The 18,579-nt window shown below is 37.7% G+C and overlaps 1 protein-coding gene across 4 annotated transcripts in view; it reads left to right on the top strand.

Annotated features, from left to right (window-relative positions):
* The first annotated feature begins 1,973 nt into the window (after nt 1-1,973).
* The window catches only part of VWA3A (von Willebrand factor A domain containing 3A), a 35,941-nt gene continuing 19,335 nt past the window's right edge, over nt 1,974-18,579 (top strand). For all 4 annotated transcript variants that reach the window (XM_062634344.1, XM_062634359.1, XM_062634368.1 and 1 more), the window contains exons 1-18: nt 1,974-2,821; nt 3,422-3,546; nt 3,624-3,698; nt 5,006-5,060; nt 5,834-5,932; nt 6,789-6,895; nt 7,178-7,303; nt 8,601-8,709; nt 9,918-9,983; nt 10,451-10,576; nt 11,756-11,894; nt 11,984-12,087; nt 12,341-12,421; nt 14,079-14,173; nt 15,139-15,258; nt 16,139-16,213; nt 16,921-17,065; nt 17,994-18,192. In XM_062634344.1, coding sequence (XP_062490328.1) covers nt 2,756-2,821; nt 3,422-3,546; nt 3,624-3,698; nt 5,006-5,060; nt 5,834-5,932; nt 6,789-6,895; nt 7,178-7,303; nt 8,601-8,709; nt 9,918-9,983; nt 10,451-10,576; nt 11,756-11,894; nt 11,984-12,087; nt 12,341-12,421; nt 14,079-14,173; nt 15,139-15,258; nt 16,139-16,213; nt 16,921-17,065; nt 17,994-18,192 — 1,912 coding nt within the window. In that variant the 5' untranslated portion in view covers nt 1,974-2,755. The remainder of the gene's footprint in view (nt 2,822-3,421; nt 3,547-3,623; nt 3,699-5,005; nt 5,061-5,833; nt 5,933-6,788; nt 6,896-7,177; nt 7,304-8,600; nt 8,710-9,917; nt 9,984-10,450; nt 10,577-11,755; nt 11,895-11,983; nt 12,088-12,340; nt 12,422-14,078; nt 14,174-15,138; nt 15,259-16,138; nt 16,214-16,920; nt 17,066-17,993; nt 18,193-18,579) is intronic.

Here is an 18,579-nt window from a genome sequence, read left to right as displayed (position 1 = left end):
CTTATCTTGGAGCATACCCAGACTGTGGCTGGGTGACTGGAAATATATCTGATCTGCCAATGCTACTGTTATGAATTATTAAATGACAGCAGAGATTTAACAAGTAAATCGATGAAATAAATATTTCATCAGGAGCATCTTAAATCCAGAAACAGATGCAGCCACCTGCATTAAAAAAAACCCAAACACCTTCACAACCATTATTTGGAGAGACAGCTGTCAACAGTTGCTTTTAATGAGGTCACTAAGTACTATATAGTACAGTATTAATTTATAGCAGAAAAAAGTCGTATCTTGTAAACTGTATATAAAACACTGTTTTATGGTGCAATCATTTGTCAAACTTATGTCTGTTACTTTTGTTTTAAAGCTGTGTGAATTTTTTCATACCTAAGAGCATCACTGTAAAATCTGCTAAGGACTATTTATAGGTTTTATTTGCACAAGGTTTTGTTTTAAACTACAGGAAGTTTGTATTGAACACGCCTAAACTTCTGTAGACTTTTTCAGTTCATGAAAAGCAAATGTTTCCATGTGAATCTTCTCCAAAGGTAATCCCATATTTGTGTTGAGTGTTTACATAAACTTTTCTGATTCTGCCATTATTTTTCACTTTTAAAGGACAGCTTATTTCATATATCACAAGAGAGTCTTACTTAATCTTTTGCTTCAAAGTTCCCCCAAAGGTTTAATGTCCCAACATAATGTAATTTATGCACACATTGTGATGTGTTTAGCTAACAACATGAAAACTCAAAATACCTTCAGAAGGAAAACTAATTGATTTGTCTGTATAGATCTTACCATTGAGCTCAGCTGAAATCATCCGTTGGAAGCTGTTTGTCTCAGACGTGGGGAGGGTGTGCTTCCCTGAAAGCACCACTCTAACCATTTGACACCATTTTATGTTGTGAATCTTGCTGGTGAGCGATAGCAGTTTTCCAAAGACGCTGGTAGCGTGCAACACCACTGAGCCCCATCCTCTGACTGAGGTAAAGCCGCCAGGCTAGGGCTCTCCTGTCAGCCCTGTGTTTCAGAGCTGTTGTTTAACCACTTCAGAACACAACCGTAGATGACTGTTTACCCCAACACACCAAGAAATGAAAGCTGTCCTTTAAAACCTTTGTGAAGGATGAAAATAATGAAGGAAATGGTGTCTGCAAGCGGGTTGTCCTGCCTGGGCGTCACGTCGCTCCCCGCCCGAGGCCTGACCTTCTGCGTCCCCCGCCCCGGCCTTTACTGAGGATTGTTTTTTAATTGGTTAGAGCATTTTTCAATTAATGATTTACGAACAAATGTTAATACAAACTGTATAAAATGAACATAATTTTCTTCACTTGTATTTTTGTTATTGAGCAAGTTTATCAAAATAAATTGTCTACTAAAGCGACTGGCCTCGGCTGCGCTGATTGGAACCGGCCTCTCCCCACCCCTCAGGTGTTTCCTCAACCCCGGCACCGCGTCTATCACCGCCCCGGGGCGGTGGGAAGCGGCGTCGGCTCCTCCCGCCTGGGGCCCGACCGTCTCCACCGGCAACGCCGTAACACGCCGAACGCGGACAGCAGCCGGCCCGCTTGGGGAAAAGGGTCGGGTGAGTGCCGGGAGGTGCCTTGGCCTGACGAGGCTGAAGGGGCTTGGGGGATCTCTGTCACTGGCTCGGTGGCCGCCCGTACTTTCGGGACCTGACCAAGTGAGGCGGGGTGGAGGAGGGAGGGTGTGTGGGGAGTGGGGGAACCTTTTCCTCCGTGAGGTGAGTCGAGTCCCTGGGGATGGGGAGCTGGTGTAGCTGCGGGGCGGTTCCCCCGTGAGGCGGGGACAGTCTGGAAGGCAGAGGGCTGGCTGCCCTGACGCGCTGTGAACGGGAGGGCACAGGCGGGGTGAGGCGGGGAGCCCAGCGAAGTGAAAAGCGGGATTTTATCCTAGTTTTTGCTCGGTCTTAGTGCGCCACAGCAGGAAGGGCAGCTCACCTCACGGCCTCCATCCGCGCATCCCACAACCCTGGGGTGTGCCACAGTCCGGCTGTCTCCGGCTGCCTGCCCCTCACACAGCGCAGAGTTCTGGGGTTTGTGTTGGTTAATCTTTTCCTTCAGATTGAGCCGTGTAGTTAGAATCCTGCTTGCTGTGCATGCACATAATTAACAGCGTAAAACCCCTTAGCAAATAGCTCTTTCAGGGTAGTTCCTAAATGTGTTCTCTGTAGATAGGTAATTGTAATTTCTATTTGCAGCTGTGTTTTAATTTGCTGTTGTCCCATGTGCGATGTAATTATCATGTAAGTTGCTGGCAATATTAATACCTTTTTTTAATAGTATATACTCCTGAGGAGTTAAACTTTTTAATACTTTTCTTTTTTTCTTTTTTTCTTTTTTTTTTTTTAACAAGGCTAAGTCTATTTGAATAATAGATACACGCATCAAGAAAACGGCGCAGTTGAACAGTGATCAGGGTTTGGAAAAAGCTGGGTGAGAATACTGGTACAAAATCGTGTTGGGACTTCATACATAAATACAGAGTAAATAACTAGTTTGTATAAACTATGTACTATGTCCTTGCAAAACATTTATCATATATCAAATGGAATGTGTAAACAAATGTCAAAGTATGAAACATTTCCTGCTGAAAAAAACTTGTAAAGACTTTATGGCAATACAGGAATATTAGGAGTGATGAAGCAATAGAGTAAAATTCATTGTTTTGTAGGTTGACCAAGAAATCCAGTCTGCAGGGTGTTCATCCACCGTGTCATGACTTTACTATGTCGCATCCAGGATCAGATAATGCATTGCTGGTCACACACAGCAGCAGGATTCATGATCTGCTGGTAGGAGAGTTTTGTTGCTAAATGGAGCAACTAGAAAACTAGCACATGCCCACTGTTCATACAGAGTGGGGAATAAATGCATTGATAGGCAACTAATACATTTCCTTACATGTATTTGCATATAATATAATGACAGACATAATCACTGAAGTTAGAAACTACATGCAGAGCTGAATCAGTCTGTGAAAAATCAGGCAAAACAATAAAGGTATATCAGTTGTTCATACTGCCTTTTTCTTCAGAAGACAATATATACCCCTTTGAACTCTGTGAAGCAAGTTTTAGAGATACTTGGTATTTTTTTTTCCACTGGTAAATCACTGGGGTATTTATTTTAATTCTTTTGCTAAACTCTCCAATTTCTTTTCTTCCTTCCTTCTCCAAATTAAGTTCTCCTTCAGTTTACAATCTGGGGATGTACTGAAAGCTGCTTTTCCTTTACATCCCACATCCAAAAGAGTATGCCAGTGCCTAAGATTGTGTTGTTCTTCAACATGCACTGCCTACCAGCAACTCTCCTTAGGATGTACGTTTTGTCACATTTGAACAGCACATTTATTTTCTTGTACTGCATTTAATTTTTTGTTACTTGATCTGTAGAGAGTACAGATGGAGAAAGTACAGTTTGAAAAGGTGCAAACCTCTGAAGAATGGCTAAGAAACTACAGTTTAGAATCCTTGCAATTAACATTAGAGCATCTGGTAGATGAAGGCAATATTATTTTGTAAGTACAACAGTGCCCTTTCTTTGCTCTGTCATTTTTGTGTGTACCTCTGATGTTAATGATGCATGATGTTCCAGGAATTTAAGGAATGGTGTTGAAGAGATAGAGTTTCCAGAAGAGACTGTTAAGGATTTTGAGTCCAGACTTTCTGAGTAAGTATCCATCCTGTTTATGATTTTGATGCATAACTGATTGTGTTATCAGTTATCATCACCCATCACCCATAACTACAGGTAGTGCCTTAACTCTTAATTTGTTATTGGTGGGAATTTTAGAGTGTCTCAGCATTAAATCCTTTCTGCTGAGATTTAGGGTAGGTGATAATTCTATCTCACTACAGCTGAGGTTTTACTTTTTTAATGAGGGTGCCAATCAGGCAGGTTTTGAACTGAAGCAGTTAACTCATTTTAGAGAGTCAGCTAGTGAATGGTTGGATTTTCACAGTAAGACTGCATATTTGTGGATTATGTTTACTGTAACTTGGGTTAGTTTCAAGTCATGGATCTAGTGAGGACAATTGGAAGTTAAAAGTTTTCTAAGTGAATTTCAGATATATAAAATCAAGGAATTGTTTAAATTCCTTAAATTGAGAAAAAATGTGTAATTAGTAGATTGAATAAGCTGTAGAATAATCATAATGGTTTTGCTGGTCTTCACATTACTTGTAAGACTGTTCGTAGGAGTGCCACTACTTCAGCATATGTTACTGTGCCAAGTCATGAAGGTACAGAATCTTCCAAAGGTCCAACCTCAGTACTTGGGCCCTGAACCATTTAAGCAAACTGTCTGCAGATCTGGTTTAAAAAAGAAGTAGCTTTTGTGTTTTGAAAAAACAAAATGTTTTTTCCCTTTAAAATGTTGATTTAAACTTCTTGTTTAAATTATAAAAATGCATATAAGTTGATTGAAGTAAAACAGTTTTAGACGGCAGCGAGCATTTCATTTTACCTCAGGTTTTACCTATTTTGAAATGGAAATTGTTGAAAGTTATGCTGCAGTTAGTCTGGCACTTCAGTGAGTGTGCTGCCTTTCAACCACAAGGTTCTATCTCATGAGTTTCTTAAGCAATAGTGTAGTTTGTATTAAATACATCTGACAATAACCTGTGTATACTGAACTAAACTCAGTTTTGCCGAGCTTCTGTTGTGCACACATACACATGCTGAATACCCTTCTCCTACCTCTGAGCAGAATAAGCCAGCACCTGATTAGAAAACATTCTAGTGTTCTGTTTTTTCAGACAGCCACATATCTAAACAGCTTTAGGAGAGAAGTATTTAAATGGTTAACCCTGCAACCACCAGTTGTATGAGAACACTGGAAAGAGTAGTTTTAAATACTGCTTCTCACAGATTTTGCATCTGTGTGAAGAAAGATGTGAAGACAAATGGTTGATTGTAACATCGATGTACAATGCAAGAGATTGCCTTAGCTAAATGTGTGCTATACCTTTTGTCAGAGTGATTGAACTTTATCAGCAGCGAATTCAGTGGCTGTTGCAGGACAGCAGAAAGGTAACTTTAACTTTGAAGTATGTTTTTAGAATGGAACTGTATATGGCATTAAAGAAAAAAATAATTTTTTAATATTAGTGAAACGTGTCTTCTGTAACTTGTATATTTTTGTTATCTACTGTTACACATAGTATGCAGTGATACTTATCTTGTCCATGGATTGTTTTCCTTGATCTTTTACTGGTATGCGATTTTCTGCTTTCTAGATCTAGTCTTTTTCTTTCTCTTAGCAGTCTTAATCATTAGAACCTCTTGCTGGCATTTAAGCTGGATCAGACAATGCTGAGCTTAACCTCTGAGGGAAGTGGAGCTGTCTTGTAGTCCACTGTGCCCTCTCTTGCACAGCTGGTTAATTAATCACTTACTGTGCCTAGCAGGGCTAATGCTCAGGAATCAGAAAAGGATATGACTCCTTCTCAAAGGCGAGAGGGATAGAAGCAGCATTCCAAAATTTGGCTTCCACAAAGTTGTTTGATTTAACCTGAACGAGATGCTGTAGACAGTTATTTTTTATCCTTTCAAATAATGAATAGGTTGCTTGGGAAGGAGGAAATACAATTCACTGGTAAGGTTAAACTGGGAGCCAGTTTTAATTCTTCTTCCTTGGCTTTGTCAACTGTGTCATCTTTATGCTAAAACTCTTAATGTGCAAATAAATACCTAATATTTGATTTTAAAATGGTATTGTACAAAATAAACAGTAAAATTAATGAATAGTAAAATTATTTAGCCGTAGATAAGCTTTGTATTTATAATGACTTTTCTCTTTTAAGGTGTTTGGCCTTATAAAAGGAACCAAAGTTGGACTTTTGGTTGATGTGTCTCATATAAGCTGTAGACCTAGACTGCTGGATTTTCAGAAAGATCTTTTTGTAAGTTGTAATAAAGCAGACTTTGGCAATTATACTAATCAAGCTTTTATGTAACTACAAGCCAGGAACTAAGTAGAAAAAAACCCTGCTTAAATTCATAATATACAGTACATAAAACTTGTCTGTTGTAGGACAGTATGTTTTAAATGACTTTGAAAGTGTAGTCTTTGTTCACATCTAGATTCCAACTCCAGTATAGACTGTAATAATAATACTTTCCTTATTAATATTTGGAAGTAAACTTGCTTAGCAGGAACAGCTGTAAGAGCTGGAACCAAGTTGTACATCGGGCTGTTTATAGTAAATATGGGTTCCTTATGCCTTATGCTTGTCCCAGCAAGGCACACTCTGCAATTACAGTCAGAACCTTGGTGAATTAATCACTTTCTCAAGTCCCAGGAGAAACTTGTACTTTACTGTGCATTTTATTTTTATAAAATTCTCATAGTTTGGTTTGCTCAGCCTTAATATCTGAACTGTTGTTTAGCTCTACCCTTGAATAGGTGCTAAACATTTTTAGTAATTGCTCTGTGGGTGAGTAGGCCCATTCTAGATCAGTATGTTGTTTCATGTGCTCATCAGCTGAAGAGAAATCCTGATACCAGTTCAATAAATATTCCCTGCCTCTTGCCCCATTAACAAACTGGTGGGATTACCAGAGGCTTGAGAGCTTTGTCTGTCTATTCCTTACCAAATATTTGAATCTGTGTTACTTGTTCCCGGAAGCTTTTCTCTGTGGTATGTGAAAATATTGCTGTCAGCTATTTTTAGGAAATTACTGTTTTCAGTGTTTTATGTAATAACCCTACTAGAAGCAACATGGATAGTAATGCAATAACATTTCTTAATTTATTAGTGCTTAATAGATGAGCAGCTATGTTACAAGAAGCAACTGTACTGCCTCTCATTCAGTGCAGAAATGTCAGCTCTGTGGGAGAGTCCAAAAATCATCAATGTTCATGTGTAAGTACGTTTCTCTATAAAATAAAGGTTTTCCAAACAGGGTCTCCATTTAATTAGAGCAATCCCTTGTAGATAATAGTGGTTTTCGTCTTGTTCCTGCAGTGATTTTTAAGAAAGAAAAAAAAAGCAATGAATTTTAAGTGCAGTCAGTGATTTCAAGCTGGTTGTTCCTGCATAAAATATCTTGGCAGCTCCTGTGGTTTGCAGTAATCTTCATAATCTATCTTATTTAGCACGTGCATGTTAAGTGTCTATGGTCTTTTTTCTGTTTTCCTCCCCCAGGCTACATGAAGCAAGACAGTGGATAAAACAGCTGGAGCCTGGTCGAGGCTGCAATTTACTGAAAGCCTTAAAACATGTCTTTACGATGAAAGAACTCAATTCTCTTGTTCTTATTGTAGGAAGCTGGTAAATTTATCTGTCCTAACAACCATTTTAACTTGGATACAGAATTGGTTCAAGAATCTGAACCTGATACAAAAATAAATAGAAAATTTAAGATCCAGGCTTTATGTATAAAGTTTAGTTCATATCCCTGAACTTCTTTATTTCTTCCAATTTTTACTAATTATAAATCTCTTTTATGATACAAAGCTACATTTTTCCTTTGCAGATCAGTTATCACACTAATCCACTAGAAGTCTGCTAGCTCTAATTTTATGCTAATAAACGTCCTTCAGCATCATTAAAGATGTCACTGAAAGGGCCCACACTGCTCGGTTAGATCAGATGATGAGCTTGATTTTGCTATAAAATGGCATTAAACATTCAAAGGTAGTTTTGAATGTGTTTGTGAGAACACATTCTCTCTGTGATCTCGGTGGTGCTGATGGAAAACTTACAATATCTGATTTAAATGTATGAAAAGAGGCTGAGATTAGAAAAATTATGGACTTAAATTCTAAAGTTCTACTGTCATGTAAAAATTTTTAGTACTGAAGTTAGGATTACAAGCAAAAGACTGCAGTAAGGATTTTGGGAGTGTTACTGTACTCCCAATTTATTATTTGTATTTATTTTAAATGTGCAGAAATGGGATGAGGTAACCTTTGGCAAGGTTGATATTCAGGGAGATTGAGATTACATTTACTGAATGCTCAGTGTTCAGTTGAAAGGTTTCAAGTTTTGCTTAGACCTGCTTTGAACAGACGGCAAAGTTTAGCGTGTGTACACATGAAAACTTGATTAATTTCTATCCCTGGCAAAAGTGTAGCTGGGAGGAAATGATTTTCCTAGCCATGAAGAACCATGAGTGGCTAAATTCTGAACACAAAGCAAAGTTTTACTTTCCTTAATGAAGACAATGGACATCCTTACAGGTTGAAGATCTGAGTTGAAAGCTTTTCTATCACAGTTTGTCACAGTGGGCAAAACCTCTATTCCCAATTTTTAGCTTCCAGAGCTAGCAAGGAATAACTTGGCACATTTCATCCACAAGCCATTGTGAACTAGAATAGAGCCTTAGTGCTTCTGTTATCCTTCAGGTTTTCAGGACAGAACCAAAACTGTAGTAGTGGTACCTCAGTAATGGTTGAAAGAGGGAGAGGAGGTCAGGCTGTGCTAAATGACTGGATTACATTCCCATGATTTGTTAGATATTTCCCATTCATTTTCTTCCCTGTCTTCTTCAGTGTGGTCTTTCCCCCCCATTTGATTACTGCCATTGTTATTAATTTTTTTTTTTGTACTTATTTATTTATATCAGCCCTGATCAGTCTTTGGAAATTCTGTCTGACTATGCTCAGCAGTGTATGCTAGGAAGAAAACTACACCTTCATGCTGTTACATATGATTGCAGCAGTCCTTCTTCTCTTGTAAGTAATTGTATTAATACTTCTTTAAGTGTCCTGTCATTTGTTTCCTATTCAGCTGCTGTGTCTTCTCACATACACTTTTGTGGGAAAGCTAACCTACTCATTAAAGAGTTCTTGATCTAACATTGTATTTGCACACATGAAAAGGTCTGTTTTGGAGTATTTATTGTGATTCATATCAAAGCCAGAACAGGCAACCAAGTGGTGTTGACAGGCTTAGCAGCTAAAGGGAAGTGGTTATCTCCAGATAATCATCCTGTGTGTTTCCAGAGAAGACTCTGGGGCTGAGAGCTCTTTTGCAGGTGAAAGCAGAAAGAGGGGACTTCAGGTAGGCAATATTGCAGTAAGGACAAGTGGGAATAGAGAGGGATCATAGGAAAAAGACAAGGACTTGGGAGTGAGATCATATGAGCATGGAAGTCTCTGGATAGGAATATTTTCGTATGGAATAGCATCAGACCTAGTAGACTTGCTCAAATTATTGTCTTGATCATGAGCAGTGGTTTGGATGTTGGCAGTGACTGCCTCAAGGAAGAGGAGGACAGAAGGATAAGCAGATATTTTTGATTAGCTTCTTCACAAGAACTTGGATTTAGGTGTTGATTGCTTGCTAAAGCTTATCCTTAAGGCATGTAGTAACTTCAGTAGAAGGGAGGACACGACTGAAATCCCGGTTTTATAGAGAATCATAAAATAGTTTGGGTTGGAAGGGACCTTCAAAGGTCATCTAGTCCAACCCTCCTGCAATGAACAGAAGGTTCTTCAGTGAGAAGATTGGATGCAGTAAGGGGACTCTAGTGGTAGGTAGTATGAGAGAAGGATCTGGGAGAGATGAAAAAAGCAGCAAAGTATTTAAGAGGTAATTATGGGCAGGGGAAGGATAGCCTAGCATTTGTACTTGTAGACTTCAGTGATATGCTTTTGATCTGACTAGCAAGAGCCTGCCCTAAAAGGAAGAGAAAGTGACACAAGGTGAATAAGCTTGATCCTTATTGTCTATTTTGTAAATTCTTTACGGAGTTGATTTTTCAGTCATGTTAAAATAAGACTGGTAAGAAAACAGTGGAAACATACTTTGGCTTTTTCATTACATGTACCTCAAAGCTTCTTTCTTTGTCACTAATTGAGAATTAAATACCAACAACCCACATTATCAAAAGATACTACTGAATCAAATTAACTGGTTTTCTTCCTATTTATGTATGTAGGCAGTTCTAAAGAACCTTGCAGAAGCTGTAAGAGGCCGTTATCATTGTTACTCTTCAAAGGGAGAGGTAGGTGACAGCTAGAGGGGCAAAATATTTTTCTCTTTTTGATGATTCTTCACTTTAAAACGTAATTTAGATATAATCCAAGTAGAAGTTCACAGCAAGAACTGGTGCCAAAAGTCTCCATCATGGTAGTGCTAAGGATGTGGTCAATAAATTGTGGTTAATTCCTTCTGCAACTGAAAATGCTTTCCTAGAAGCACAATAAATTTTGCAAATGTTGTTCACTGACTTAAAGCTGATGAATAGGATGAAAGCAGTGGCTTATTGTAGACTGACTCAAAATAATAAAACAATGTCTTGTTTATAACATGATGGCGAAATTATCTGTGGTGCATTAGATACATTTACACTCAGTTCTGCGATACCAGGCAGTCTTGTATAGATATAAGCACATCAAAGTAAGAAAGCTGTGTTTGGTTGGTGTTTGAATAGTAGTTAACTTATTTTTCCCTTTGTTTTTGTATGTACAGAGTTTTGATAGCAGTGATTTTCAGCTGCTACTTCAGGAATCCCGAAAGGCCAAGGGTCTACTTGGGAGCATCAAGCAGACTTTCCAAAGAAGAACTGGTGACTCGCTTGTTGGTAGAATAGCAGATGTATGTATCTTTTTATTTTCAGATGTACACCAGATACTTTGAAGTATTGGGGGTAGAAGTTTTTAGTGTTTACTATATGAAGAAAAATTATATGATTAATCAGGTATTTTGGTAAGTGAACTTTGAATATTATGTATTGGCCGTCCATTGTAAGAGCAGATTAAGGCCCAAACCAGTAAAGAAGACATTTTGCTATATGTTCTCTGAAATGCAGCAAATTTTATATATCAAACAGAAGTATGATGAAAAGAACATTGTACCATGATCATAATGGAAGTCTAAGAGAACCACTGGCCTAACTGTATGCATAATCATTTAAATGAAGTTTCAATAGTCTTTTAAATTGGTAAAAAGATACTTCTCCATGATCAAGATGGACAATTACTTGAGCAAAATCATAAGGGCTCACCTAGATCTGTTACTAGTATTGAAGTTAGGAAGCTACAGTCTGCCTGTTACACATCTGTCTCTGTTGGTCCTAGTTTATCATGAGGCTTTGGTGCCATTTATTTTGTAACAGTTGTGTTGGTAATGTTTTTATTTTTATGCTTTATTTGATCAACATACCAGGGGTTGGTTCTTTGTTTGCTTGTTTTTTCTCCAGTAAAGCAACTTCTAAATACTCTTGATGGAGTATGTGTGAGGAAGAAAAAGAAACTCCTGTGATTTTTCTTTTTTTCTATGGGATATTTGGAAATTCTAGTTTTGCTTTGATCTGGTAGAGTTTGTTTACTCATGTCTGTCTTTCACCTTGTCTTAAGTGGAAATATGCATCTCTCTTTTGCTTTATTCTCATCTCTGTACTTTTTAGGGGCCTGGAAGTTTAGGAAGTGGCTAAATTTGCCTATGGTCACTAAACTTGAAAGCTAAAAATTCGGCAGCACTGCTCCTTTTCATAGTTACTTTTCTTGGAAAAGATGATTTCCTGTATGTGCAACCATGATCTTTCCATTTTCCTGTGGGATTTTGCATTGTGGCAAGCATAGTGAAGTTAGTGGAGCATTGTCCCCCAAACCTATCTTTACAAGGACCAGTTATAGCTATTTTCAAAGTGTTTTTCTTCTTGAAATCCCAGTACTTTGAAAACAAGTAGAACATAAGTAAAATAGAATATTTTGGATTGAGGGTAAAAAAAAAAATGCAGAAAGTTGAAAGAGTTTTTCTTAAAATCCATTTTAGGTTTCCACAGAATTTGCAAGTACAACACCTTGTAACTTCTTCCCAAAGCCTCTAAAGCACGAAGGACCATTAGTTATTCAAACACCATGCATGCTGGCCAAAACCTCAAAAGAATGGTTAAAGACATATGGATTGAAAGGTAGTGCAGAAAGAAAAGCTTAACAGGTATGAAACATGAACACAAGGCAGAGCATGTGTTTTATTTCATTTCTTTGTTTCTTGCTATAGCTAAAAAGTTAAACCTTTACCAAGTTCTGGCTCCTAATGCTTTCTCTCCTGTGGAAGAATTTGTACCCATTCTTAGAAAAACAGTATCATCAACTCTACATGAGGTATGTAATGAGGACTCTTTTCTTTTTCTCATTGTTTTCTTTTTCCTTTCCTTTTTCTTCCTATTGCTGCATTTTTCTATTTGAAACCAGTACTTTATAAGTCATGAAATTCTACAGGCTTTAATTGAAGTTTGAGTCACTGATTCAGATCAAGTATTTACGCATTCTTTAGAATAATTCAGGAAGGAATTCCATGTTAGTGTAGCTTATATAGGCTTCTGTAAACACACAGTTGTGTTATTTATCATTCTAGAAAGCAATGATTCAGTTTGAATGGTATGATGGAACTGTGAAAAATATCCATGTTGACCTGCCAGTGTTGTACAACTATCAGGTGAGTTGTCTGTAGTGATGTGGCCTTGTCTGGGCTAGATAATCATCTAGCTAGTTGTGCGCGTTGTGAAATGGTGAGGTCCAAATGTAGCAAGTTCTACATGATTGCCAAATGGCAATATTCTTCAGATGGTCACATTGGAAGTAATGCATCTGAAGTTACCTTTTTTTTTACCAAGAGTAGCATTTTAGCCTTAACGGTGCTCCTACAACACTCTTGCTGTGCATTTAGACATGTTTGCTAATGTGAATGTCAAAGACGTGAGATTTCAGCATGTTTTCTGCATAGCCAACTGGTTTTTAAAGAGTCAAAGCAGAAACTATTTCTGCTTGCTTGATGGCAGGTTGTCATATCTTTGCTTTACTCTGAAGTGTTAGTAGAATCTGGGTATTTGTATTTCATGTTTTAGCATATTCTCAGTCTTCATACTTAATGTGGATTCCCAGAATTGTGCCAACATAGTTTTTGAACTGTCTGTACTAGCGTATTATGCTGCTTTGCATTTGCCTTCAGCCCAATAATTGCCAGAGTTTCTTCAAGAGGGCAGCAAGGCTGCTACTAGAGTTTTGTCAAGTTTGCAGATGAATTAAGAACACTGTCAGGTGGGAGATGTTAGGATTTTTTGATATTTGCTAGGTGTGTTACTATATGGGAAATCTTAAAAATACTGGTGTACCAGGAGAACATTTAAACTGTATGGGGTATTGAGGGCCTTTGAGGATTTAATTTGCTCTTTTCAGTATAGAAGAAGTAGAGATACATACATACATATATATAATATATATGCAGATAACATAATGAAGGCCACTGGAATTTTTATAGACAGTAGCTGTTCTTGAAGGTTTCCACATTGGTCAGAATGCAGATGATCAGAGTGTGGCCCAAGTTTAATGAAATAGAAGGTGCGTGTGGATATTTGCAGCCAGGGTGCGTTATATAGTGCTCTGTTCATTCTTCTTCTTTTCTCTCTTCTGTACCACTCCAGTAGCAGCCCTGACAAAGGGCTGTGGGAATGTTTCCAGGCAGGACAAATATTTCTTCAAATTGGAAGAGGGGTGAGAAATCTGTAGAGTTCTATAGTTGGGTCAAAAAGGAGAGTGTAAAGTTTAACAAGCTGACGTGGAAGCAGCTTCTGGCTCCTTGATCACCATCAGATGCTTGTGTTCTGTGCTCCAAAAGTATGCTGTCTTGTAGCTTTATTACTGAATTCAGTGTCCTTTTCTAGCTTGATTTGCCCTCATACATAAGCTTGCAAAGGTCATGTTCTGTAGGATTTGGACAAATTGCCTTAATGTCTTCAAATTGATACTGTGTTAAAGAATAATATGTGTTGAAAATACTGTGTTTATTTTAAATTATGTGTTTTGTTATGAACACTGCCTAAAAATGCTATTGAAAAACATGATAAGCTTGCAAAAAAGACCTTTAGACCCTTTGTTGCTTTTCTATCATTATATGTTCTTATGGACTATATTATCTTTACAAAAAATTAAATGTTGCTGTCAAAATGAATGAAAATCATTTATTTTTTCATTACTATGCTGTCATGTTATATGACATGCTACATGTTATAAGCCAATGCCACATTGCATTCGGTAATAAAAGACTTATTTGAATTTTTTATTTTTATCTTAAATTTTCTGTATTTCATCCATAGAAACTCCTTGTTAAAATGGTAAGAATCTATGAGAAAAGAATTGACTGGCTGTCTGTTGCTAGCAGAAGAATATGGGGAAGTGTTTGTGAAAGGAGGTATTGTACTTTGATAGTCCTTTCTTTGTATATGATTCTAGTTTGCCAGCCTTTCCTTTATGTGTAAGTCAGCACCAAAGAACACAGGGCAGAAACCAGTTAAGATGTAGAGACAGTGGTTGCAGATATGATCAGTGTAAGCAGTCCACTTCTGAAAACAAATATTGATATTCAGCTTTTGTGATGGATCTGTGGATGTAAAGAATCCAGTGATTATTGGTCAACACAAAATTTCCATTCGACAGGTTGAGACTCTCAAGTTTGAGTTATCTAGCAAGTAAGCCCTTGAGGAATGTTCTGTCATAAATCGCACGTGAACAGAACCTGTTGGCAAAAGGTAGTGTTTACAGTCAGCTTTTGAAACCCATGGTGTTAGTATTTATGCAAAGAGTTTTTCTGTACTGACAAAGCAAGTAGTTGGTACATTGAAGCTCATTTTCCAATAAGAACTCATGAGAGTCATCCATGCTTTTCAGGAGTGTTTTGAATATTCCAAGTATAGAGAAGAAAGTGGACAAGTTTAGGGTTCAGTAGCCATTATGGCACTACATGTGCTGGTACCCTGATTGTTGCATAGCTTAGGAAACATAAACCCATACAATGGTTTGGGTTGGAAGGGACCTTAAAGCTCATATGGTTCCAACCCCTGTCACAGGCTGGAACACCTTTCACTAGACCAGGTTGCTCAAAACCATGTCCAGCCTGGCCTTGAACACTGCCGGGAATGGGGCAGCCACAGCTTCTCTGGGCAGCCTGTGCCAGGGCCTCACCACCCTCAGAATATTCCATTATTGTTAGTAATGTTTTTTAATTCTCACCTCATGTTTTGCACATAATACAGATTCAGTGTTTATGCGTTTTGATACATAGCTAAAAGATACTTTCTCTGGCAAGTTAGAGTACAGGGATGGTAAGAATGTGTAATTAAGATTTGTTCTTTGATGAATAACATATTTCTTATCTAGGGTGGTTATACTTGTTGATGTATCAGTGACAAGCTCTATGTACGTCATCCATATCCAGCATTCTTTGCGACTTTTACTTGAAGAACAAATGTCAAATAAGGATTGCTTCAATATTATAGCGTAAGCAACTGTTTAAGGTTTTTTTGGAATAATTGTAACACGTGGCAATGAAAGAAGTATGCTGAGAGATTGTACTTGCTAATGGACATATTTTAGATTTTTTTAATTGTATTGAACATATTATGATGAAGAGTCAGTAAGAGTAGCACTGGTTTGTCGTTACTGGTTAAGTGTATGGATCAAATGTACAGAAACCAGATTAGTAATTAAAAATCACTGGTTTGGGTGATGCTCACTGGAACTGATCGTGTCATATGTGTTACAGTTTTTTATCCTGCTGTTTTGTTCATAACAATGGCATTAATTAACATGTTAAGTTTTCATTGGAAGAGGATTTTGTTATCTCAGGTGCTGTAACTGAGAACACTGTTTACATTTTACAGTAACTCCAATGCTTTTTATTATATAATAGTACTAAAATTCTGTACGGGACATTGGGAGTCAGAAACATATGGCACAGTTGCTGAACAGCAGCTGGACAGGTCTATGACTGACAGGTAAAAGGAAGAGACAGCAGCTCATGGGCGTTCCAAACCTGGTGGGAGAACAAAGCCCTTACCTCATGAGGGATACAGGCAGTATCTGAAGGTTGGGGTTTTTTTTTTTTGTTGCAGTCCTTCTGCTGAGCTTTTACTAGCTCACTTCAGATACTGTTCTTCAAGTAAAAATGTAGTCTGGCCCACTGCCTTGAAAATCTGACAGCCCCTGAGTGGTGGATAAATGTGCATAACTAAATGGTTTGAAATAGAAAGTAGTTAACATCAGGCAGCTTTACATTTGTAATACCCCAAATGAGAGTTCTCTTTTAAAGTCAGTTTCTTCTTTTTGCTTGTTCTGAAGCAAAATCTGAAAATTAATTGCTGTTGTTTTTCCATGAAAGATTTGGGAGTGATATTGTGCCTTGGCAGCTGGAACTGGTTCCTTCCCAACCAGAAAACTTACAAAAGGCTTGGAGGTAGGATCAAATAACTTTCCCATACATCTGAATTAAGTGATCATAGGTACTGTGACGCAGGTAGAACCAAGAAAGGGATTTGTGAACAGTTTAGAAAACTGATAGGTTTAAAATACTACAAAGATACGTTGCTGTGAATTGTTCTACAGTGATTATTCATGATGGTTTCTTGTGAAAACCACATTGTAAAGTTTAATATCTCGGTGAGTTTGTATTCTTTATGTATACAGAATATATATGTACACAGATACAGAAGTGTCTCTGTGAGATGCACAGGTGACATGATGAATTGAAAACTGATTCAAATCAAACTGGGGTATGAAAGCTAAACTATATTTTTTCCTAACATACACTGGAAACAAATCCCAGGTTGCTTTTTGTGGAGCCACACCCTCAGTGTTTCATTACACCTCTGTCATTTCATTTTCTTCCCTGTAAATTCTGCTATATTACAATATTTCCACATCAAAATAAGAGAGAATTCTTCCCTCTCTATGCTCCCCGTCTTACCTTAGAATCTAGTTGTCCATGGTGGCAGTACAGAAACTAGACCAAATAATTCGGGTCATTCTATAATCTAGTTTTGCTCTCTGTTAAAAATTTTATACTCCAGAGCAACGTTATTTAAGATTTTTAGTTCTCTTTATTGCTTTAAGCAGGAACAAAAGGTTTTGTTGCTTCATTCTTCAAACTTTTTTTTTTTTTAGGTGGGTGTTAAGCCTGCAGTGCAAAGGGAGTAGAAATCTCATGAGTGCACTGAGGAGAGCTGTGGAAATAGATTTCAAAGACAAGGATAAACACAAATCACAAGGACTTTACCTGCTGACTACTGGAATACCTGATCAGGAAACAGTAAGTATTATCACAGGGTTTGCAACATTTCTGTAAGTTCCATTTTTTGTTTCTTTTTCTTTTCTAGTCATCATGGCTTGTTGGCAAATATTTTTTAAATGTCTGAGCCAGCACAGCTGTCAGGATCTTAAACTTCCATTTCTGCAGTTGCTTCTTGAGTGTTGGAGGTAGCAATTATTAATAATCTGTGAATTATAGCAATTATTAATAATATGTGAGTCATAGAAAATTCAAGAGGTGTTTTTAGGGTTCCCTTCCCACTCCAGTTCTGGCCATCATTTCACTGCAAATTTATGAGTTTAAAAAAAAACAACTCTGATTTCTTTTTTTTTTTTTTCGTATGATATTACTTCCTTATAGCTCATGGAAACAAAGCCATGAATAATTCTGCTGTGGTGCTTATAGTACGCTATGTAAAACTCCTATTTTTAATAACAGTAATCCATTGCTTGGATATACGTTCATAGTGCATGTGCTCTGTGGCCTAGAGTTTCTGAACCTATGGTAATCCATCTGCAGTAGCTATGTGTGCACAGTAGTGTGTCTCTTGCTTTTGTTAACAAACTTCGGGAAATTCTGGGCAAACCTAAGAAATCATTAAAAGCCTATGTGGATAATAAAAAAACAAAGGGTACATACAGAAAGCCAAATGGATAGTTGCATCCCTACTACTTGAAGTCCATGGCCTGTGTCTTTGATTTCCATAGATACCCTGTCTTGGCTGCAGTAATGCTGTCATTAGCAATAGTGACAGGTTTTGTGTCTATGCATGAATTGAGGAGGCATGCAGCTACTCAGAGTATGTTCCTGAAGTGAATTCTCAGGTTGCAAGTATTTGTGTGTCAGTTCAGGAGTGAGTGAAGTAGATGGGAGCACATCTGAGCACTACTAACGTGGTAATGTTTTTCCCCTCCCCTCTGTGTTCCAGCACACAGTCAGTGCTTATGTGGCTGAGGTTTGCAGAGGTTTTGATTTACAGCTTCATGTCTGTCTGTTCAGTGTAATGGAGGAGGTTGACTCTAATGGGATCATTCCAGCCCGCTATGCTAACCCAACTGAAACTGCAATTGCTTTTAAAGAAATAGTACAGAGAGCCAATGGGAGATTTCATTGGTTTGGAGAAGCAGGTATGTGAGAAGGAAAGTCAGCACATACTTCTTTTTCATCAGTTAAGTAATATTTATTAATGCCTCCCCCATCAAGTAGTTTACTTTTTTTTAAGATGTGGTAGTATTGTACTAGCACTGGGATATAAACAGAGGTCCTAGTTTGATGGAAGCTTTCAGTTGTATTGTAGAATATTATAAAAAAGCCTTAATGCAGGAATTTGATTTTTTTTTTTAATGTTTTAATTCCACTAGATATTTTAAAGATGTGCATTTAAAATATAGTTGCTAATGTGTTAGGTCCAGACTGCCTGGACCTAACAGGAAAACAAAGGCTTATAGGAAACAAAGGCTTTTTGATTCTTTTCATTGATAATTTGGCATGCTTTACAAATTGATGTATATTTT

Source organism: Pezoporus occidentalis, unplaced genomic scaffold, assembly GCF_034315485.1.
Source record: "Pezoporus occidentalis ecotype Australia unplaced genomic scaffold, CSIRO_AGI_Poc_V1 ctg113, whole genome shotgun sequence".
Classification (NCBI taxonomy): Eukaryota; Metazoa; Chordata; class Aves; order Psittaciformes; family Psittacidae; genus Pezoporus; species Pezoporus occidentalis.
This window is presented reverse-complemented; position numbering and strand designations above follow the sequence as displayed.